Source organism: Zootoca vivipara, chromosome Z1 (genome assembly GCF_965207765.1).
Source record: "Zootoca vivipara chromosome Z1, rZooViv2.hap1.1, whole genome shotgun sequence".
Classification (NCBI taxonomy): Eukaryota; Metazoa; Chordata; class Lepidosauria; order Squamata; family Lacertidae; genus Zootoca; species Zootoca vivipara.
Window position 1 is genome coordinate 47,266,956 of NC_142583.1, and position 24,709 is coordinate 47,291,664.

At 40.6% G+C, this 24,709-nt stretch overlaps 1 protein-coding gene across 5 annotated transcripts in view; it reads left to right on the forward strand.

Annotated features, from left to right (window-relative positions):
• PRDM5 (PR/SET domain 5) overlaps positions 1-20,008 on the forward strand; it is a 93,752-nt gene extending 73,744 nt beyond the window's left edge. For 4 of the 5 annotated variants that reach the window (XM_088660374.1, XM_088660375.1, XM_060278570.2 and 1 more), the window contains 2 exons: positions 7,030-7,134; positions 18,405-20,008. In XM_088660374.1, coding sequence (XP_088516500.1) covers positions 7,030-7,134; positions 18,405-18,569 — 270 coding nt within the window. In that variant the 3' untranslated portion in view covers positions 18,570-20,008. Of the gene's footprint in view, positions 1-7,029; positions 7,135-18,404 lie in introns of those variants that run through there. The other variant, XR_015947773.1, reaches the window with a different exon arrangement.
• The last annotated feature ends 4,701 nt before the right edge of the window (positions 20,009-24,709 follow it).

Consider the following 24,709-nt stretch of genomic DNA (forward strand, 5'->3'; position numbering starts at 1 on the left):
TGTTCAATAAAGAAATTGGTCTATAATTTCTGACTTCTAAGCCATCCGCTCCTGGTTTTGGAATCAATGTAATATACGCTTCCTTCCATGTATTTGGGATCTTTCCTCCTGCAAGAATATCATTCATCACTTCTTCTAAAATCGGTATCAGCTGTTCATTTAAAACTTTATAATATTTTGCTGATAATCCATCTGGTCCTGGGGCTTTTCCTACTTTCATTCTCATTATTGCCTGGTGTACTTCTTGCCTTGTTATCCTATTATTGAGTTTCTTTCTTTCCTCTTCTGGGATTTGTTTCAATCCATGTTTGCTTAAATAATCACTGATCTTCTTCTCCTCTTCTTTCTTTTTACAATACAACTCTTTATAAAACTTTTGAAAGGCTTTCTTTATTTCCTTTGGCTCCTCAGTCACTTTTCCTTCCATATTTATCTTCACTATCGTATTTTGATTTTGACGTTTCCTTAATTGCCATGCCAATAATTTTCCTGTTTTGTTCGCTAATTCAAAATTTTTTTGTCTCATCTGCTTTATTTTCCATTCTATCTCCTGACTGATCAACATGGAGAATTGTGTCTGTAGCATCTTTATGTTATATTTGATTTGTTGATTCTCTGGTTTATCTATCAGGTTTTTCTCATTTTCCATGAGACACTTCAGGATTTCCTCCTTCTTCTTTTCTTTCTTTCGTTTCAGGAAACTATTTTGCTGTATTAGAAAGCCTCTCATTACTGCTTTACTTGCATCCCATACCATATCAAGCCCAGTGTCTTTATGTAAATTCCAATGAAAATAATCTTTCAGGATATTCTTAGCTTTTACTACCACCTCTTTATCTTCGAAAAGCTCCTCATTCATTCTCCACCTAAAGGAATTCTGATCTTTGCTTTTCATTTCCATGAATATTGAATTGTGATCTGATAGTGTTCGTGGTATTATCTCTATTTTACTCACCCTGGGTACTAGTTCTTTGGAGATCCATATATGATCTATTCTTCCAGAACTTTGATTTGGTTCTGAGAAGAATGTAAACTGTTTAAGCGTAGGATGCTTTAACCTCCAAATATCCACTAGGCCCAGGTTTTCTACCAATTCAAAGAAGGATTTTGGTAACTTGCCTTCATTCTTCCTTTTCTTTGTCCTGTCCAATTCTGGTACTGTCACTCCGTTGAAATCACCCATAAGCACTATCTTTTGGTCCATATACTCTACTAACCTTTCTTCCAAATTCTTGTAAAATTCCGCTTTGTTCTCATTCGGTGCATAAATTCCCACCACCAACATTTTTTCTCCATGGGTCGATATTTGGACCGCTATCACTCTTCCTTCTTCATCTTTAAACATCAAATTTGGTTCCAATTTGTCTTTTATATACAAAACCACTCCTCTCTTTTTATTTTCTACTGAATTAATAAATTCTTTACCCAACCTTTTATTTCTAAGAATATAATTATGTTTTTTCGCCACATGTGTTTCCTGAAGACAGATTATATCCAAATTTTTCTTCTTCAAAATATGATCAATTTTATTTCTTTTCGCTTTATTATTCAATCCATGTACATTCCAAGTATGTATCTTCAATGATGCCATTTTACTTCCTAATATCAGGAAGATAAGATTTTATCTAGTCTTGGTCGGGTTCTTTACTTAAATCTTTATCTTCTTCCTCTTCTTCACTCTCTGACTCTTTATCCTCTTCCTCTTTTTCCTGTTCTTCTTCTTCTGATTTCTCTTCCTCTCCTTCTTTTTTCTTTCTTCTCCTTCTTTGTGGTTTTGGTTCTTCTTCCTCTTCTGCGGTCGCTTCAGCTAGGATAACCAGGTCTGGGCTCAGCTCTCCCAAGAATTTTTCGTACTTTCTCAAGAATTTCCCAATGTCATGCATACTTGTCAGCACATGTCTTTTCTCTTTATAAAAAAACATTATTCCTTCGGGGTATTCCCATCTATGCTGGATTCCATTTTTCCTAAGCAGGGCCACCATTGCTTTATAATTGTCACGTTTTTTCAAAAATCTTCCAGGAATTTCTTTAAACACGATTATAGGCTTGCCTCCGATGATTAGCTTGTTGGTGAAGCTCAAACTTAAAATCTCATTTTTCATCTCCATTGTATTGAGAACCACCACGCAGTCACCAGGTGCTTTCCTTGCCTTGGCCTTTGCTGATTTTACCTTAATTCTGAATACATTCACAATTGTCTGGCTCACTTCTTCATCCGTCTTTCCCATCCATTTCGCCAATTCGGCAATTATCCTTGACTTAATATCTTCTCCTGATTCTTCAGGGATACCCCTTAATTTCAAATTCAATTGCCTTTGTTTCATTTCAATTAATGCCAAATTATCAAGCATTTGTTCATGTGCCCGGTCCATTTTCTTCATACTATCTTTCACTTTGTCAGTCTCTTTTTTAACCTCCTTTACCTCTTTTTGGGTCTTCTTGATTGTTTCTTCCATTGTTTTGGATCTCACCGACAGATCTTTTATTTGGGTTGATAATTCTCCCACCGCTCCTTCAATCTTCTTATCAATCTCTCCCAATTTCTTATCCATTCGTTGTTCACTATGTTTAAATTCATCTTTAATTTTTTGCCATAGAGCTTCTAAATCTTTGACTTCTTCTTGCTTCGAACCTCTTCTATCTTTTGGTGTGCTTGCTGCCTTCCTTTCTTCTTTACCAGCCATTCTTCTACAAAAAAACAGGAAAGAGGGGAAATTCCCCTCTTCACCACTAGGGGGACCAGTATTAATAAATTCCTACAATTTACCTGCAATAATCCAACCACCCCCAGATGGCGCTGTAATAAATTCCAATACCTAGAATCAACAGTTATTCCGTCTGCCACTGGGTGGATTACTCTGAAACCTCAAGTCTTTCCAGTACTTTTCCACTCCCAGAGACAGAGAACCAGCAGTTTCTAGTTACAATAAATCAAACCCTTCTAGCAAGTTCCTTCTTTATCCCTCCAGCAGTCAAAGCACCCTTGGAACCTGAAACAAAGAAGCCAAGTCTCGCAACTCTTCAGCCACTTATAGGCTTAATCCACAATTCGCTCCAATAAAACCCAAAAAAAAAGAAAGAGAAAAAAAAAGCCAAATACTTCAGCCACTTGTAGGCTTAATCCAAATAAGGGAGAATCCCAGATCCGCAGTCCCCCAGCAATAAACCCCTCTTCAGCCACTTGCTGGCTTAATCCAAAGTCGACCCCCCCCTTTCCAGCCTCTCAGTTGGTGGGAAACGTTTTTACTTTGTTCTTAATTATAGCAAAGAAAACAAAAGGGGCAGCCTCCGTCTTTCTCCCCTTCGGTGCTGCAGCGATACAGGCAAAGCACTCAGGCAACTCAAAGCTCCTCTGCATTCAGGGCTAGAGCGCAGAAAATATAAAGTTCCCAGATCACTTGCAGTTCCACCCCCAGGAAAGGGACAAGGTAACAATATAAAAGCTCTAAGCAATTCTTTTCCACCCTAAAGAAATTGCCTTGTTACAATGTAATCAAGGACTTCTGAAAAACTCACTCCGCAGGCAAATAGTTTCACTTTCCGTCGCTCAGCTCCTACGATCACTTCTCTGCGCCATTTTTCCCCGCTGTTGGGACGGACTCCCTTTTTGCGCCCCACAGCTTCATCAATCCGATTGTTAACTTCAATCCAGAATTTATTTCAGCTTTCTTTATTCCTCAGATTAATTATAATTTAAGGAAGCTTGCTGCTTACCATCGGAAGCCAGAGACTGCACTTAACGGAGTCAGTGGTCTCTCCCCCTTCGCGCCCGCAGCTCAATCCTTCTCCCGGCTCCCACGCAGTAAAAACCGGGTGAAGGAGAGCACGCAGGGCGCTGCTGGGTGCCACGACACTCAGGGTAACCCCCCCTGAGGTTTTTGAGGTCCGCGTAGCCTTCGCGTGACCTCTAAAGGCTCCGTTAAGTTCGGGATTCCCCGGAGGGCTATCCCGCGCTTCCTTCGATGACCGCAGCTCACCGGAAGTCGCCGGTATGATCTCTTGAGAGGGTGGTACTGCATGCCTGTATGAACATTTTAGCCAACTTGGAGTAAGCCCAAAGAAGCAACTTTTATTTCTGCAAACCTTTCCTCTTCTAAAGAAAATGTTCCACTAAACAAAAGCAAGGACTGTAAATAATAACAACCCTCCAAGTTTCTATTTCAAGTAACTGATACTTCAGGCACCAAGAGAACATTAACAATGTGGAAAAAGATGTCGCCTGGCAAGTTCTCCACACTAGTAAATCTATACAAAACATAAAGATAAAAACTATAGCAACAATTTGGGAAGAGAATTAATGCCATTAGCAAGGACAATGGGGACACCAAAGACATTAAAAGAAAGATGAAAAGATCTCAAAGCACAGAAAAAGAAAGGGAGGGGTGGCTTAACTGTCAACAAACAGAAGGTCATCTGGAAGATAATAAAAAATGGATTTCACAGGCACTGAATGGCTGCTAGGACTGTAAATTCCAACTGTTTATGGAGCATCTATCAGATTATAGAAGCAACTACTTCCACTCGCCAAAGTAAAGGAATGCCATGTGTTTGCGTTTATTGATGACAGGAATATAAAAATGGGTTGTGGGTATGGATCATTGTCGCTGTCGCTAAGTAGCTTAGTAAATATAAAATATGTCAATCATAAATCAAAGCATATGTAATAAAGGAAACTCTATAACCTGTCTCTTTTATGTGAACCAACACATTGAAAACACATCTCTTGGCCATATATTAAAACTTTAGGTTGAAGAAATTATCTTGCCACCAGTCTTTCTTTCTTCGCTCCTTCCTTGAGCCATACTCCATCCCTATCTAACCACATAATGTACATTCACTGAAAGATGTGTGAACCAGCCCTACATAGGAATGGGTAAAGAAATGACATGCTAGGTTATGGGAGACTTAGGGGGCAGCCTTATTTCATAAATTGCAGCTGTGGGTTGGGCTGAGGTTACATTAGAAAGATATCTGGATTAAAGCCAGGTAGATTTTTGGTCCTCTTGGCTTGCCGGATGAGTTGAGTGGCACTAGGAAAAAATCTCATTGCACTGTGATAGGTTCCTTTTTCTTTGTGTGTCGCTCTGTCTGTTTGCCCTGCTAGCAGTGAAGTTGCCGGATACTGCAGTTGAAGCAGTGTCTCTGACAGAAATAGGTTTAAGTACATTAAACTCAGAAAAAAAGACAATGAAAATGCTTGCTCCTGTTGGCCTCAGCCCAGATAATTGTTTTCTTGGAATGGAGTGTTTTCTTCTCAGAGTTTTTCCCCCCTTTTCATAAGGGTTTCCTCCTTCAAATGTCCTCTTCTTATGAGTCACTTTCAGAGCTGGAGTGAGCCATTCACCCAGAGTGGACGAGACAGCATCTTCAAATCGCAGTGCAGGCAAACGATAAACAAAACATTTGTGAGGCATGATCAGTAATCCCATGGCTGTGATTGTTCTGTATACTTATCTGCATTTCTTTGCATCTCAGATATGGAACTGCTTACTACACTTTATTTTGAGCTTTTTACTGAGCAGCACATGCAGATAATAAAATGGATTTTCAGAGGGCTTACACCAAATGTGGTTTGCATTAACTACAATACAAAACAAATTAAGGCTATGTTGGTGATGCCTGTTTTTCATATGCCTGAGACATATACTTCTGTAAAAATTACAGGGGCCTGTCTGTGGAGTATTTACTCAATCTGTAGTCAGGGAGGGGGGGAAATCTTATTGACGCAAAAGCCTGAAGACAGGACCCGCAAGATTCTTTTCTAAATATCTTGTTTGCTAGGAAATAGACCTATTCTGATGTATTTTTTATATAAAAAAATGCTGGTTACCCAAAGTAAAATAAATATTAAAAAGCCACAAAAGTGGATAAACATTTCACTGAAAGGAAAAACTTACACAAAAGAGCTCCATCATTAGGAGTATGTTGAGACTACATTGAGGAGTTCTTATTCAGAGTAGTAATTTCATCATGCATTTGGTGAGTTTAAAACTAACACTGAAGTATTGTAGAAATATTAATATTATTAATATAGGTGATGTGTGGGGATGGGAGGGGTTCTTGACAGGAATATCTGTCCAGCATTGTCAGTTAAACTGAAGAACGCGCCCACAGCCTCTCAAACTTTCAGTGTATAGACTTCCCACAATTTCTTTCCATATCGTATGCACAGATAACTACCTTTAATTCTGTGATTCTGGAAAACCCTAGCACTTGTGGTCATTGGTATTATGGTTGACAGACTTAAAATGGCTTCAATCAAAATGTTTCTTTTGAAAATAGGTTGTAAATCAAGTTTTCTGAGACATTGTGTTTTTTAGTTATTCATATTAAAAGTTATGGAAAAACAGACACACCCACTTCCCTGAAAAACATGGTTATGAAAGACAGAGAAATTGTTAAAGTGGAAGACAGCTCATATTGCTGCTGAATTATTTTGAGGGGGTATTCAGTAAATTTTCGTTACAAAAATGTAGATAGCCCCAAAATGGAAGGAGTGAGAGATAAGGGCTGCAATCATATACCTACTTATCCTAGAGTAAGCTCCATTGAACTCAATTCATAGTGAGTGTAGCGTTGTACTGTACCTGCTGGGTTTTATTGAAATGGTATGAAGTGGACATAATTTAAGATTTAGGCAAGGAGGAAAGTTGAAGATGGAGATATGGAACTTAACAGGTTTCTTTGAAGTTGTTACAATAGCTAAATAACTGGATGGAATTGTTTTTAGGTGTGATTTTGCATTTGTAATTTTGTCTCAATCATGATGACGAATGATAATTGTAGGAACAGTTACACTGGATTGTATAGATTTCATACTTTGATAACCAAATGATATATTGAGAGAGGGCATTTCCTCTAGAGCTTTGCCACCAGCTATAAAGGCTCATTTTGCCGGTGTCTGCACTGAACTTTGTCTCGTGAAACTAATACGAAGCCCTCGCCATCCAGTATGGAATGCTGTCCTGTTAATAGCCTGCTCTCTTCACCGAGTCACTTTAATTCCTTCTCTTGCTCACTGTGTTACAGGAAAAGCCTTACCAGTGCTCCGAGTGCAACAAAGCCTTCAGTCAGAAACGAGGCCTAGATGAGCACATGAGAACCCACACAGGGGAGAAGCCTTTCCAGTGTGACGTGAGTTGGGTTTCCTTTTGATCTATTTGCATTTAATCCAAAGATAAACCCCAAAAGGTGCAATCATACCCACGCCAACAGCAGCTGTCAGTGGGGTGGCACAGGTAGGGAGGCATTTCTCACCTGGCTTTCCAAGGCCAAATGCCACTGCCAGCTTCAGATCGGGGAAGGGGCAAGGTGCGGGAGCTGAGGGCAGCTCAGATGTAGCGGAGCCAGTTCCATGCACCTGCAACCCCACCTGCCTTATGTTGTTCTCCTCATATCTCTCTCCTCAATAATTGGTAGCAGCGCTCAGTGTTGGGAAGCCAGGTGAGCAACACTTCTCTGCCTGTACTTCCCACTGACTGCTGCTGCACACTTACCTGTGAGTAAGTCCAACTGAATGGGACATACTTCTGAGTAAATGTATGTCCAAGAAACATTTGCATACAAGGTTTCTCAATCTTTGATTAATTAAAGATTGAGTAATTAGTGAAATTTCACTCAGACAATTTTATTATTGTTGCTTTTTTGCTTTTTGTTGCTTGCTTTGCTAAGGACATCCTAGTATGTTTACTGATTGTATGGTGTACATAGAATCATGGAGTTGGAAGGGACTAAAAGGATCATTTAGGCACCCTGGAATATTTTGCCCATTGTGGAGCGTCAACCCACAGCCCTCATTCTCTACCGACTGAGCTATCCACATCATTTAAGAATTGTTTTTGCACAATAGCAATTCCTCTGTTTTGTTTAGAGTGTCTGTTCTTTTGACAGTTTAAACTTGGTGGTTAACTGGTCTGGGATTATAATTGTTGTGACGTGGGGTTCGTGATTTCAGCTCTCTTGACATAATATGCTGGAGACAGTTCTCTAGTAACACTTCTTTATTAAAGCAAACAAGACTAAGCTCTGAGGAGAGGAAAGCTACATTTATAAGGACGGGGGACTAGCTAGAAAGGGATACATTTTGGAGGGAACAATATCAGGCAATCACAGTGCTGCCTTTTGGAGGAAACCAATAAGACAGAGGATCCAAATAAAGCAGCTTAAATGAACCAATAGTAGCTGTACCTTCTGGAACCAAAAGGCAGTTACTTTACCCTAATGCAAATACAGACAATAGTAATACAGATATAATATCCTTTGAATCAATACACAACAATAATTTATTTTATTGCAGTTACTGCAAATACATATTAACAGCATAACCCTATGGTTATCCATTAACAAGAAACTGCATTGAGTTCTGTGGGACTTACTCCTAGGCAAATGTATGCAAAATAAGTAACATTGTGCTGTATAGAGCTTACACCCAAGTAAAGACCAAAATAAATGCTATATGAGATGCATAAATACGCACGGCTTTTTAAACATTTAAATACCAACCTAGGACCCCTGGATGGTTAAGTCCCGTCAAAGGCGATTATGGGGTTGCGGTGCTTTCAGGTCGAGGGAGCCGGCATTTGTCCACAGACAGCTTTCTGTGTCATATAGCCACCATGACTTAAACTGCTTCTGGTGCAATGGAACACTGTGATGGAAACCAGAGTGCACGGAAACACAGTTTACCTTCCCGCCACAGCGGTACCAACCTTGAGGTCTCCTATCAGAAACTGGCATGCAGTAATGGTAGCTAACCCTTTCATCCCACACTAAGGTTCTCAGGCCCGGCTCTAGGGGTAGTCCCGGTGGTGTGGGGCACCAGGGTGCCGGGCCGGCAGGAGGGCGCTGCACACTGCGCCCGCCCACTAGGGCGGGGGCGCCGGAGCGATCTCCGTGCCACGACGCCAGGGCGCCCGACCGGTTTGAGACGGCCCTGAAGGTTCTGTTGAAAATTGCCACCCCTGAAGCTGGTATTCCCACTGCCATTGGAAGCTGCCATTGGTGTATGATCTCCCTCTCGTTTGACACTGCTCTTTAATTATATTTAAAAAAACATGAATATGTGAAATATAGTCATGCATTTCTCATAATGTCCAGTTTGGTCCTTTAAGTAAGTAGGACTGCAAGCCTTAGTTTCCAAACTGCTTGCAATGTCTGTGTCATTTTCCCCATAGCAATTTTCCCTAATGTTAGTGTCCATAATTACATGTGTAGACTCCATGCACACATCAAGAATGTATATTTAGGGAAATGTTTCTGAGACCACATCTTTTTTTGTTTGACCCTGTTTTCCTTCTGGTTAGGGAAGTGATGTCAGCTAGAGGAAATTAAGAACCAAGTTCATGGCTCTTAAAATACCTAGTAAAAATGCTTGGTTTCGTTAGAAAAGTTAGCATCAAAAAGTTAGGATAGTGGCTTTAAATTTTTGGCCATTCCTTTTTTCCCCTTTGAGTAATTGTCTAAAGGGATGAGGAATTGTTAAAGCACCATTCTCTGGAGTTTAATTCTACTAGGTTCTTAATCTCATGGTGATGATCTAGCACCACAAAAGATGGTACTGTACTTTTAAAAGATGTCTAAACACACAGGGAGGAGCAGTACCTGTACCAGTATGAGAAGAAGACATTCCTTTTTTCTCTGTAATAAATTCCACTTGTGTTAATATGAGTTTTATCTAGAATTTTGGCTAGAAAGCATATCTGCCCGCATGCCAGTTTTATTCAAGATCCTGCCTAGATCATGATCACATGCTTTCTTGACAAGGATTTCATGTTCAGATGAGCAAGGAGAACTTAGAACTGGGACAGACTGCATACTCTCAAAGCATTTCGTAGGCATACTTTTGTGTACTGCTGACATCTCCACTTTCACATTGTGGCTGAAATCCTATGCACAACTGGCTGGGAGTAAATCTCATTGAACACAAAGGGACTTACTTCTGAGTGAATATGCATAGTATTGCACTGTAAGGATCATGGCCAGTGCATCATTTACCCAACTACTATTACACATTACTGCTGAAGTCTCTTCTCCATCTGCTGTATAGTGCAATCATTTATCTTTGAACTTTTATGCTTTGAAGCAAAACATACCCTGTCCTCAATATGGACCTCACAAACTGAAGTATTTGTGTACTTGCATGCTCACCAGGGACAGCATATATCTGCAGGGCCGGCTCTACATAGACCCCCGGTGGCGCAGTGCACCAGGGCGGGGGGCTGGCAAGCTGGGTGCCGGCCTGGCAAGGAGGGCGCCGTGCGCCGAAGCCACGCGGAAACCAATTGTGCCCTGCGAGGGCGGGGCGGGCGGCGGAGTGATCTCCGCCCCTCAGCACCAGGGCGCGCGATCTGCTCAAGACGGCCCTGTATATCTGCTCAATCCACAGAATCATACGAGTTGGGAAAGGCCTCAAAGTCATCTAGTTCAACCCTTTGAAGATGCATGAAATCTGCTCTTAAGGCATTTCTGATAGTTGGCCATCAGCCTCTGCCACTAAAGGAGAGTCCCCCAGCTTCCTAGGCAGTCTGATCCAGCTCATACCGTTAAATAGCTTGTAACTTCAAAAAGTGCTTCCTAACTTTAGTTGAAATCCCCTTTCTTGTCATTTGGACCAGTGCTCTTCAACTCTGAGTCCCCACTGTTGCTGGACTACAACTCGCATCATCCTTGACCATTGGCTAAGTTGGTTGGGGATGATGTGAACTGTAGACTAGCAACCTCTGGGAACCCAAGGTTGAACAATGCTGATTTGGACCTACCACTTTGGATCACATGCCAACACACTGACCACTGGCTTTTGGCCAAGACACTGGACGACCTCACAGACAAGCAGCTCAAGCAAATTTGCTCCATCTGCTAAGTGTCAACCAAATATTTGAAGATGGCTATCAGGTGACCTCTTAATTGTCTCTTCTCCATGCAAGGCATACCTACCTCCTTCAACTTTTCCTCATAGTCTCCAGGTCCCTCACCATCTTTGTTGCCATTCTCTGGACATGTTCTCATTCCACATTCAGAGATTTAACTTTTAGAGGCCCAGTGAGATTATTATTTACTTTTTTTTCTATTTCCACTGATTTGTAAGAGAATCTGAAAGGTTCACTGAACTCTAGCAACTAGCATAATTCTGTGAGAAACAGACACCATGGGTAACATGAGGCGTTTCTGTTGTTAATATTAATTCAGCAATTAGCATTGAGAAATGCCTTTAGTGACAAAGATTTAAATGAGCTCAAGTTTCGCTTATTGCAGTAAAACACTTTTATGTGCCTCAGGAGAATTCTGCAGTAACAAAGCACCAAGACTCCTGTGCATTAAGAAAAAGATCCTTTTAAAATGTAAATATTCCTTTCCTTCTATAATGAGAATTAAATGTAGGGGCAATTCTTTCCCACTCTAGTTTTTTCCATTCTCATCCAAATGCAGTGTGTGGAGACTGTGTGTGCATTGTTTTTTGTTTTGTTTTCCCCCCTTTTCATACTAGCTTCTATAATGTCTACCCAGATTAAAATATTGGTTGCATTCAGAATAATGCAAAACCATGATTTGCAAAGCCAAACCAGGCGTTGGCAATATGTTTGAACCAAAGCTGATTTGCAAACCACAGCCTGAATTCATCATGGACAAACTACTGCTAGGGCCATTGCTAAGCCTAAAAATATTGTTGCAGCATGCAGATGGTACTGAATTTTTGAATAGATCATAACTGAAACAGAGGAACACCAAAGTTTACTCAAACACATTCAAATTAATGAACCTTAGGTAGCCATATTTGTTAATTTCAGTGGGTCTGCTCTGAGTATGACTGATTTTGAATACAACCCTAGGTCTGGAAGCTCAATTCATGGTCTGGATTCTGAACTATGGTCTGCAAAGATCATGATTTGGCATGATGGCTGACTTGAGCCATTGCAACATTTTTGCCCTGTTCACTTACCTACAAAAAAAAGCCATTGAACTCAGCAGGACTTAGTTCTGTGCAGGCCTGTATAAGATTGCACTAAGTAGCAAGAAAAGTGTCCTGTGTGTGTGCAATCCTAATGTTAGCTAGAAATATTGTATGTTAAACTGTAGTAAGCTTTATGAACTGGTTGAACATTTGTGTGCTTGAACAGAATAAATATATGAATTGCAGGTTTTTATTAGAGTATTTGCAAAGCAGATCATTAAAAAAAATCACCAACTAAATGCATAATGAAAGTTGGCAGGGGCATGGATGAAGATCTCATTGAAATTTCAGTACAGTAGTTGTTCCATATTTTGTTTGGTTAGCAAGAAGTTTTCAAAAGCCTGAACAGTACCACTGTTGTATTTAACAGTCTGTAACAATTGACACCAGATGGATAGTATTTCATGAATTTTCACTCAGAGTAGACCAATTGAAATTAACAGACCTAACTTAGTCATGTTCATTAATTTCAGTGAGACTACTCTGAGTAAAACTTTGTTCAATACTGCTCAGTTTTTTTTATTTAAAAAACTAGTATAGAAATAGGTTTGTTCAAATAAAGGATGTGTGTATGACTGAGCAAATACCAGCTTTTTGCTTGAAAATATTTGATTCTTAAAGGACTCAACATGCATAGACTTCATTTAGAGTGCTTTAAGAATCAAAATGTGTGCCAAAGAATGTGCAAAGAATTACCCTTTGGTAATATAACAGACCTTGCACTGCCCACAGGGATGCCACTGAAAAAGGCATCCCCATGATGAATTTTCTGCTTGCACCAGCTGCTGTAGCATACAACATACCTTAGAGGCAGGATAATCTATTACTGCCACACATGGAACATTTCCACATCTTGGCATAGCTGCCAAGAATGCCCTATGGGCCATGTAGATATGATAGCAGCAATCTATGAGGTAAGCTATTCTAGGTATTACTCAGTGTTAGGTGTTACAGTAGAATTCATCCAGGGTTGCTGTTTTCGGTGACATCACCACATTGTGTATGTGTGCTCCATCTCTCCACTGAGGGGGCTCTGTATCCTTCTTCCACCACACTTTTAAACATGCTTCTTGGACAGAAGACCCCACAGGGCATTAAAAAAATACTTTCTGCTCCTCTTCCCCTTCCAGTTTCCATGCTACAGGGAGACAGGGCTGGCCCACCCATGAGGCAAGGTGAAGCAACAACTTCAGGCAGCGAGATCCATAGGGGCAGCAGATCCAGCCTCCAAGGAATGCCTTGCCTGCTGCTGCTGTGGTAGCAGCAACAGCTAGGACATGCTCCTTGGATACTGGATCTGCCGGCTCTGCACCCCTCAACCCCAATGCCACCTCTACAGTGGCCTCTTGGGGAGTAGGACCCTGCTGGTCTCCCCCCCCCACCCTTGTGTCTAAAGTAGATCTTTATCCCACCCCCTTGTTCCTGATGTAGATCTACACTTAACCCTTCTTCCCTGGTGGACATGGGGAACTGTTTGCTTCAGGCGACAAAATGTCTTGGGCCAGCCCTAGGCAGAGCCACTGCACTAGCTTCCTGGCAGGTGGGTTGCTTACTTAGAGAGAAGAGATGGCAGGGAGATCGAACTTTGATTTTGCTGTTGCATTTACACTGCTGCCTTGCCCTCTCCTTCCTGAGAAGCAATAGCAGCCTATCTACCAGGAATGTAGTATGTCAGCTCTGCTCCACCCATTGAGCCACTTCTAAGTATGACATATTTCAAAACAGGGGGAAGCTGACACACCTGGCAGAAGGCTAGAACCCTTTCCCTTCACAAAAGATTTTTGCATAGGGAGGATGATCATTCAAACATATGATCCTCAACTTGCTGTCTGAACTGGTACAGCACAAGGAAAGGCTGTGCCATGTGATATTTCTGAACGTGCAATTCAACTCTAAGTGTACATTTCTCATACTGAGATGCTTCCTTGTTCTATCCAGCTTTTAGCATACATATACTTAAACTTCCCGTTTAAATTCTCACACTAAACATTTAAACCCATTTAACATTAAATTAGGGACGCGGGTGGCGCTGTGGTCTAAATCACAGAGCCTAGGGCTTGCCAATCAGAAGGTCGGCAGTTCGAATCCCTGCGACAGGGTGAGCTCCCGTTGTTTGGTCCCAGCTCCTGCCCACCTAGCAATTCAAAAGCACATCAAAGTGCAAGTAGATAAATAGGTTAGCCCCGATCCCAGGAAAATCGGAGGAGTATTATATCAAGTTCCTATTGGAAGACCGGTCAAATGCTAGAACACTAGCAGTGGCGAAGTTTCTATCGGTGGTTGCAAGAATCAATGATCCCAACTATAGGTTTGAACAAAATGTTTTTGAAACCTGAAGGCAGGATGTCCTTATTGGGAATCGCTTTGTAACGAATTGTTGGGTCTATGGACCGTAATAAAGATTGTTTGTTTGTAAATAGGTACCGCTCCGGCGGGAAGGTAAACTGTGTTTTAGTGTGCTGCTCTGGTTCGCCAGAAGCAGCTTAGTCATGCTGGCCACATGACCTGGAAGCTGTACGCTGGCTCCCTCGGCCAGTAAAGCGAGATGAGCGCCGCAACCCCAGAGTCATCTGCGACTGGACTTAATGGTCATGGGTCCCTTTACCTTTAACATTAAATTAGCTACATTAAATTCTTTCTCAGCATGTTTCAAAAGCCTTTTTTCAGCTTTTGATGCTAGATTCTAGAATCTAGAACAGCATCTCAGCTAATAAAAAACTGCTTTCAAACTTCAATTTTTCAGAATGTCACAGAAAAGTTGTATTTTGCATGACTCACCTTTCTTATTTGAGGCAACCCATCTTATAATTTTCTCCATGCATTGCAGCTATCACTTTGCAAACTCTTTGTACGGTTTCTTTGTTTTGTTTTAACCTTGGCAGTGCACACTTCTTTATTTATTTGCAGGCTTTTGAAATGTTACAGTTATAGCATATCAAGAAGAATTTAATGCTCAGCGAGGGATAGGTATTAAGTGTGCATCTGTAAGCAGTTTATTCTTCTCATTTTGCAAAGATAATGTGCCATTGTTAAACTGTCATCACTTGTATGATTGAGACTCATTAAGAACTACTTACTGGTAGCAGAATTTGACACAGCACATCTGCTGAAGATGATATTCCTAGAATTTATTTCCAGGAAGATGAACGATGTGTCTATGATGCTGCATAAACATATACATTCATGCAAATGTGGTCATCGGTAGTACTTACTGGGTTAAATGTGTTTATTTGCAGCATCTACATCTGTTAGAGGTTTCATGATTTTGGTAAAAGAGGCATTTTATACTTGCCATTTAAGTGTGCAAAAGTCACAGTCAGTATTTAATCAGTGTGGTCCAGTGGTCCACATGATTCCATTTGACCATGTTATAACAACACAGGGAAGGCAGAGATTGCAGGCCCTTCAACATGTCCCAGGTGAGAATGGGGACATGGCATTTCCCATGTACTCCATAGTAAGGATCACTGACTGAGCCTATTATCACACATTGCTGAAGGCCCTAGTCACCCAGCTGTATTTGTTTACTCTGAAATTGCCTGTCCTTCACTGATTTAGAAGCCAAGACAGTGCCTGCTCTTTTGTTTCACTTGTGTTTTGTTTTAATTATATCTTTATCAGCAGTTCAAAATACAGTACAGCTGGTGCAGTCTGTAAAACGGTCGGCTGCGCGCTGCATGCTGCCTTAGCGTTCATGCACATCTATTTACATGTCCTTGCATTAATGGCAAGCTGCATCCACACAAACATCCCACACACACACTTAAGAGAATTACGTTATATCACACTACCAACATTTGTACAAGACGCCACTGAAAGGCAAAAATAGGATCCTATCTATCTATCTATCTATCTATCTATCTATCTATCTATCTATCTATATGGAACTGATTTTGCTAAAGGCTATGGGACCGTAAAGACTACTGCATGCTATAAATCAGGGTTGGGAACATCTGTCCCTCCAGATGTTGTTGGCTTCTAACTGCCATTAGCTGGTAAGGTGAAGGATCACAGATGATGGGAGCTGTAGTCCAGCAACACCTGGAGAGCCACAAGTTCCACACCCATGCCGTGTCCTGCATTGTAGGCAACTGTAGGGTGACCATTGGGTCCCAAATCCATGATTCTATGATGATCGCCCTCATTTCCATAGAGATGATTCACAGTGCACTGGATCCTCCATCTCCTTGCCATCATTAAAACTAGTTTGTTCCAAGCAGAGCTACCAAATTTGTAGTTGAAAGTATGAATTTACCTGAAAGTCTTAAGTCTTGTTGTTTCTGCTGCAAAAGACTAATATGGCTACTGCCATTTGCATGCATGGCAGAAGGAGCCATTACAGTATGAAGCTGCAATAGTGCCTTGCCTTCTCCGGCCCTTTGCAGTAGTGTGTTAAGCATTAGGAGATAGAGGATTTGTCTCGTTGCTTGTTCTTCCCCAGCCCTTGACACCTATTACAAAGAGAAAGCCCTAGCCATTTTGAAAATTCCAGTCTGGTCACAGGGAATACTTGGGTCTGTGGTTGTTTAATTTAATGGTGCACTGTAGAGGTTGCACACAACTGCTTTTCCTAGAAGTGGGTAGTGATCATCTGATTGCATTGCACTTATCCTTAGGTCTTCTGATACAGTAACTGGGAATGCAGTAAGCCTCTATATTCAAACTCCTAATCTACTAAAATAGGCCCATTTGGAGCAGAACTGACCATTGGACAGCGCCTGTCATTGAACATAGTGAGGAAAGAATAAGAGTTTCTGAGACAAATACCTTTTAGGGCAAATACTCTTTTCTTCCAGTGTTTAAATGGCACTCCTTAAAATTATACCTGTAAATGATGTGATCCAGCATTCCTACCGTATTCCTTGACAGAAATATGCTGGTACTGTTTCCAAAGGGTTCGTGGAAAGCAGTTCATTAATCATTGGTCTTACAGAGAAAGACTCAGCAGTCAGGATGTGTTGTATGTTTTCTCATTCAGTATGTCATTGTATTATTTTTGCTTGCACAATGAATAATACTAGATATCCTTGGGAAGATAGAACATTGCTTAACTCCCTAGTAGGGGAGAAACTGTTCAAACATCAGCCTCACCTCGGTTTTACTTCTCATGCAGTTCATAAGCACAAGTAGTTATATTATTGTTAAATTAAACCCTTAGACCAGAAAATTACTTTGGGAGGGAGCAGGAAGTACAGATATTGCTACCAACTGTCCAGAAAAATAACATCCTAGCCTTGTCGTTTCTCTTTATCAGAGGTTTGAGATACAGAAATCAGCAGCATGGAGGTAAATATGACCATCTGCTTATGCTGAAGATCAAATACTTTTCAAAGGATAACTTCAGGGCCACTTCAAATGTTGTCAAGCCTAGTGGAAGTGACTTCCACTTCCTGTTCTTCATACTTCTCTTAGTGAACACAGATGAGCAACTTACCAGGTTCTTAAGTGTTTCAGTAGAGACAGTAGAGACAACTATGGCTGGCTTGGTCTTATTCTGTGGTTGCTATTGGTCCACCCCTGGTTACTGGCTTGTGGAGTGATGATTTCTCCTCCATGCAATTGCTGTACTAGTTTTCTCACTAGTTTTTCTCACTGCTGGTTTTTTTGTCTGGGGAACATTTCCCCCTCTCTTTGGAGTTTGCTTCTCTTAGGGAAAAACACCTGGCTTCTTAAAAGGAATATTCTGTAAGCATGTGAAAGCTACCTTTACCGCAAACTACAGCTAGGATCCCATTTTGATTCAGGTAGGAGAGAGTCAAGTGAACCAGGGACAAATGGGATGGTCAGCACCAGATCAGGCTAACAATGGCAAGATAGTCAGGCTCATATACGAGACTGGGCAAGTGAGAGAATCTTGTTGCAATAAGGTTTTATATTCGGTGACATGTCTCCATTGACTTATGAAGTCAGCCGTCCATCTTCAGGCTAACAGTACATAGTTCTACGGCTTAGTGGGCAACCTTGACATCAAGGCCTAGTCAGGCTGGTTGACTGAGTGACCTAAGGTAACAGGATAACTGGTAGAAGCCCAGGTTTGAGAACAACACCTTCCCAATGCCTTATACTTACTGTTATCATTTTACAAATGGGGAGTTGAGGATGAGAGGTAGTCACTTGCTTAACGTTAGAGAGGATGAGCAGCAAAATAGTGAAGGAATGGTTACCTTCTTTATATCCAAACTGTCTGATCTCAGAAATCCACACAGCCTTGCTGTGTTCTCCAGGAAAAAAAGGAGGCAGCAATCTAGAGATATAGCTAAAGCCTTCTTATATGATTAGATAAAAGATTAATAACGTTACCAGCATTTCCCTGGTTCAGAAATGGTGAATAATGTTACCCTATTGCTTAATCTGGGTTGTATATAATGTAGGGTGCCCAAATGTCTACCTTTGAAATATTCTTCTGAATCAACAACAATCCACTGGTTTCCTTTTTGTCTTTTTATCATTGTTTTAGGTTTGTGACTTGTCATTCAGCCTGAAGAAAATGCTGATCCGGCACAAACTGACTCACAATCCCAATCGCCCCATGGCAGAATGCCAGCTATGCCACAAAAAGTTTACAAGAAACGACTACCTCAAAGTACACATGGAAAATGTCCATGGAGAAACTGACAGCTAATCTTGGCTTGCACGAAAGAGTGTCTAGTGTTTCCTTTGCAGGAGTATAAACTCCAGACTTCTCACCTGATTAGTGAACACAGGACACACACACAAAACTCTAATGTGTTCACATAATCACTTTTTTCATGGTGTCTTGTATTTCTGTTCAGACAAAAAAAAAAGGTACCCTAAATTACATGAGGCTAGAATCAACATAAGTTTACATACTGCGGGTGGATTTTATAAGAACATTTTAGAAGGGCAAATTGTCACCCAAATCCATCGCCATTCTGTTATAGGTAAGAGTTCTTTCTGAATGCGCTATCATGTGGTGAAGTAGATAGTTAAATAAAACTGCAATCCAAAGCACACTTGCTGGGTGTAAATTCCAGCCTGCTTACTTCTGAGTAGACATGCTTAGCTTTGCACTGCACAGGGTGTAAATGTTTTGTTGCCAGAATATGGGGAAACAGTTGGTTTCGCTAAGGAAACAATCAGTGAGTTGCTGCCCTCTGAAATAATAGTATAAACTCACTGTATCTCACTCCTCAGACATTCTCACAGTCTAGTTTGAAATTTTACATATTGAGGATGGTACTTTGAATTACCTTAATCCGCCTTATGATGTATACTACACATGAGTAGGTTCCATAGAAAGCCTTGGTAACTCAGCAAATGTCACCCTAGGACAATAAAGTAAGTAACTTGTACTGGTAATTGAGAGATTGCTAAGTCTGTGCAGCACTTTATTATGCTTTAGTAATATTATAATAGTGGCTAGATTTTTCTTAACCCGGTAAATTGACTTCAATTCTGTTAACTAGCATGGCTCTTGCAAGCAAAGTTTATTCTGGTTTATAAACGTTTTGATTAAATTCAGAACTGATATTGAAATTCTAGAATATTTTTCAAGTGCCACTGTGCTATGGAGAATGAGATATGGGGACATGCTGTCTCAACTGCTACAGCATGGTTTATGACTTTGGGTTGCTATTGTGGAAAGCAAATCAAAAGCAAGCAATGTGAGTAATTCTTGTTGAAATGCTATGTTAGCACTAATGCAATATTTGTAAATGCCAATGCCAGAGGAAACAAAATCTCAGAATGGTATTCAACATCTGATTAAGTCAAGGAACATGTAATTAAATTGCTAGGAAGAATTTTTACCCCATGGAATTCTGCACAGTTTAGAATTAGGCTTGTGCAATGAATCTGTCATTCATATTCATTTTTTTATATTCTTATTATAAAGACCAAGAGTGGGGTATGAATAATTTGCTAACTACATTACTTTTTCAGCAAGTAGTTTGTCATAATTATTAATGGAAAGCCTGTAAATTCTCTTACTTGGATAAGCCAGTTAATGTTCAAAGAAGCAAATAATGCACCAAGGTGTCATCTTTGTAGGGAACAAAAGTTTTTTAAAAAATAAATATGGTTCTAGGTTGATATCCTTTCGACAGTTTTGTCTACAGCATCCTCTTTGGAGTTAGCTGCTTGTGCACCAACAAATAGGCTACTTGTACAAAAGGTTTTTGAGCTGTCACAGACACAATCAGGAGGTATTTTTGTGTCCCTTCTGTAAGTGATATAGACTACTGTAAGGTAGGTCAAACATATTTTACAAGTTGCTGCTTCTGTGTAGATGTAATTTGAGCTTCATTGTTCTGTCAAGTCTAGTTTGAGATCTTCATAAGCGAACTTTCAGCTGTCAATTGCACTGACAGGCACACATGGGATTTCTAGTTTAAAAGGCTTATAGTAACTGACTTTATTGAATCATGTCATTTGTATTTAGCAGTTATCACTCACTCAAGCATATGGCTGTGTCAAGAATAGTCCAATCAGTTTTGCTAGTGCAAAGCCATGGAGCTCCATGAAGCCTGAAGTATCAGTTCTGCGGCTGTACAATGAACACAACCAAATGGACTATTCAGAAAGAAAGCCAGAGAAAGGAAGAGATTGTATATATTGTATACTGCATAAGTCACTCTTATAGTAAAACATGTGTGTGTTTTGTAAATGTGGAAATAAAAATCACAAGAAACAAACACACACACAATCCAGATGTTCCACAAAGAGTATGCATCACTAATTAAAAGTGTAATTGACAAATGCTTTTAAAAAAGTTTTTTTAAGAATATAAGAAAGATGCTATGCTCATTTAGTTCAGCATCATGTTCTCTTAATGGTCAACCATATGCTGGTGGGAAGACCACAAGCAGGACATGAAGACCATAGCAATCTTCTGCTCAGAGGCATGCAGCCTCTTGATACTGGAGGTAATACAACTCATAGACTCTGAAAGAAAAAGAGCACAAAGTCCTTCAGTGGGGTTTTCTTTCACTAAACCAATGATAGCCAATGTGATGCGCTCTAGATATTGTGGACTATAACTCCTATCATCCATGACCATTGGCCATGTTGGCTGGGGCTGGTAGATGGACACCACTACCCCTGCACTGATTATTCCAAGGCTGGCCACTCCTCCATAGAGGTAGCATTCGGGAGGAACCTTTCTAATATCCTAGAGATGGCCAGTTCCAAAGGGAAATTCTGGTTTACCATAAATTAACAACCCTGCAAGTACTCATAGGACAACTTACACACTTTGGCTTAGGTGGCAGCCAGGCCCCTCTCATTAAGTGCTAACCTATTATCATTGAATTTGTGGCAGAGCCTGGCTTGATGTTCCTTTATTGTCCTCTCTATTTCATTAAATGATGCTGGAGGTTGAAGGTATGCTCCCAGATGTGGTTTAATGAGGCAGGGATGCCTATGGCATAGTCAAAGTTTTCCCCGCTTTCTGCCATGAGAAGGTCACCTTCATGAATGAGAATTTATTGCAAATCAAAATGCCCCCTTTTTACTTGGTCTTTTAATTTCAAATGGAGGAGAAGCAAACAAGGGCACTTTTCTCCCCTCCTCCCCCACCTTCTTACAACTCAGTAGTTAATGCAGTATTGAGTGTTAAGTGACACTGTTTCTTGTTAGTTCTGCTCATGTGACATTCATCTTTCAGGCAATTGAGGTGATGGTTAACCCTTGCTTATGTCTCGGGTTACAAAAAAGTGAGCTCAGAGACTTTGCATGACATGAACTCTTATCATCACCCTTCGGTGACAAAAGGAACACAGGAAGGGAACAGCCACCTAGAATGACAGAGATAGAGAGAAGCCCAGATACTTCCAGTTCCCACTGCAGATTCTATCTGAAGTAGGTGAGACTACATTCCTGAGCCTCATGATCTGGCTCTGGCACGAGATTAGCTATCCTGAGAGCAGCAAGGCACCAACAGTATGGGGGAGAGGAAGGAGGCAAAGTGAAAACCTGGATGCATTTAATGTTTGGGGAAATGGCTAACATGAAGAGACAACTGAGTGAACTGCTTTGATGCATATTTCCTTTCAAAGAGATTTATAGTGTGTGAAGTTCTGAGGCCACACCAGAGACTGCAGCTGAAAGAAGCCAGGCAAAAGACTAGGTTTGCCTGAACTGAAATGAAGCATTTTTGAAAGGGGGCATATCTATGGAACATATAGGACACTTACTGTTTCTTTTGTCCCTTTGAGAACCAGTTCTCCAAAATGCTTTAAGTAGCTCTGTGGATGTAACTGTTATCGAGGAAGAAGTACATCACCGGCCGTGATCATGTTTACAGTCACTGTGTGTCTGCAACGTTTCGTGCAAACAAGGCAGCTGAAAAATGTGCCCGAAAGCAGCATCTGTCAGTGAGGGCAGACTTGCTGATGAGAATCCTTCCTTCATAGAAGTGCATCCATGGGAGACTCTGTACTTTTGTACTCCAAATCTTTCATAATTTTAAACACAACTACAGCTTCTTTACAAACTTAACACTGAAACAATCTCTTGGGCTACACGCAGGGCTCGTCATGTAACAATTTTGTAGCAGCAATGGGATAACTTCCCGTTTTAATTGATTCCTTTACAAGAGCATTGGTCCAGCACAGTTAATGGGATAATTGGTAACATGATATTTTATGCATTCGTTCATTCATTTCTTTTTAAAAATATCCTGCCAGTAAGAATTGCTTTCAGGGCTGCCAACAACACATGATAAAGCAATTAGTAACATAAAATCAAAAGCAGTAAATAGTAGGATTAAAAACAGCAAGATTTGAAACAGATAAGCTAAAAACCACAAGATAAAAACTCACCCCAGCCATTATTTAGGAAGGTGCCTTATAGAAGTCAGACTATTGGCCCATCTATTGCAGGTTTTATCTGCACTGGCTGGGAGAATTGCAGCAGGATTTCAAACTGGGTTCTTTTCCTAGCCCTACATGAAGATGCCAGGGAATGAACCCGAGTTCTTCTGTGTGCAAAGGATGGGTTCTGCCACTGAGTTAGGGCCTGGGAAAATAAAACTGTTCCCCTGATGCTGAAGAGACTTGAGTAGGTGCCAGCAAGCAAGCATCACAAGTGTCAAATGGGTGTTGGAAAGAGCAGCACTGTGTGAGAGAAGGCCTTGCTTCATAAGGCAAACCAATGAATACTTAAGTGCAGAGGCTTCACACTTTTATTCAAAGAAAACTATATTTTATTATGTGTTGAAGCACTGCTACAGCTTCGACTGTTGTCTTTCTTACGTGCTGCCCGCAAGTACTCGAGTGGTACAAAAGGGAAAGTGTTCATTCAGGAAAGAACTGAATAAAATTAAGAAACGAGTCCACTGTGGAAGGAACATACTAAATAAACAGTGCTCAGTTTGTTCATGTGACATTGACATACAGTGGAACCTCGGTTTATGAACACCTCGGTTTACGAATTTTCGGTTTATGAATGCCGCGGACCCGTCTGGAATGGATTAATTCACTTTCCATTACTTTCAATGGGAAAGTTCGCTTCAGTTTATGAACGCTTCAGTTTAAGTACTTTGCGGACTGTCTGGAACAGATTAATCCACTTTCCATTACTTTCAATGGGAACGTTCGCTTCAGTTTATAAACGCTTCAGTTTATGAACAGACTTCCGGAACCAATTGTGTTCATAAACCGAGGTACCACTGTATCTATAGGTGATATTCCAAGTTAGTCATACAGGAGCCCCAATGAAATTGACGGACAGGTAATTTAAGTCCATTGATTTCACAGGGTTTGCTCTGAGTCTGACGAACATTGGATACCACGCTATAGTTATAAACTGGGAGAAAGGAGGCTATATATTCCCTTTGGACACTGAACAGTGGAAATATGGCTGAGATATTTGCAAAAATCCAAAGATCAAAAATCAGTAGGCAGAGACTGTGGACTTTTCTCAAAGAAGGTTCTTGAATAATGGGATTGTTTTTCTTCTCTGAGGAAAGAGGCTGTGTGTTTTCAAATCCACAATCTCATTTCCAGCTTAAACAGCTGTTCAAACACAACTGGAGGAAAATTTGAAGCAGGTTCTGTAGCAGCATTTTGTCAGGATTAACAGGTTTCTGTGGACCTTGATCACTTTTAACTCTCTCAGTTCTATTTTTTCAATAAACTGAACAGACAAATATTACAGCCTGAAATATATCTGTTTGGGAACAGAATAATTTAAAAGTTAAAGTAGCCATAAGTGGAGTGATACATTCTGGTGTCAGGGTTGGGAGTTTTTACCTTTGTTTCCTGTGTCACATGCATGCTACAACTTGTAAATATAACATATGAGAATAAAGAAGCCTCAATCCATTAGTGATCATAATATCAATATACACATGTAGCAGGGATTTTGTGGAAGGGGTCATCTTTCAGGTCCAGTAATCATCTTGTTCTGGCAGTCCTTCTGTATCTTAACATAGGAACTTGCCATATTCCAAGTCAAACCATTGCCCCATTTAGCTCAGTATTAGCCACCTCCTCCATGGTTTCAGCAAGATTTCCAGGGATTGAACCTGGAACCTTTCTTTGGGTTCAGAACCATGCATAGTCCAACGTGTGTTACCCTTTTAATATCTCTGAATGCATGGTCAGGTGGTTCTTCAACCACTTGTACTGAACCTAGACTCCCCCACCCAATCAATCCAATCCAAATAACATTATTGAACTAGCCATTGGCCATGACAAATCTGAATCAAAAATAAATACAAAGGGTTTAGTGCCACAAATAATGATCTCTATTTAGATCTCTATTTAGATCAGTTTGACCAAACTGCGGGAGGCAGTGCAA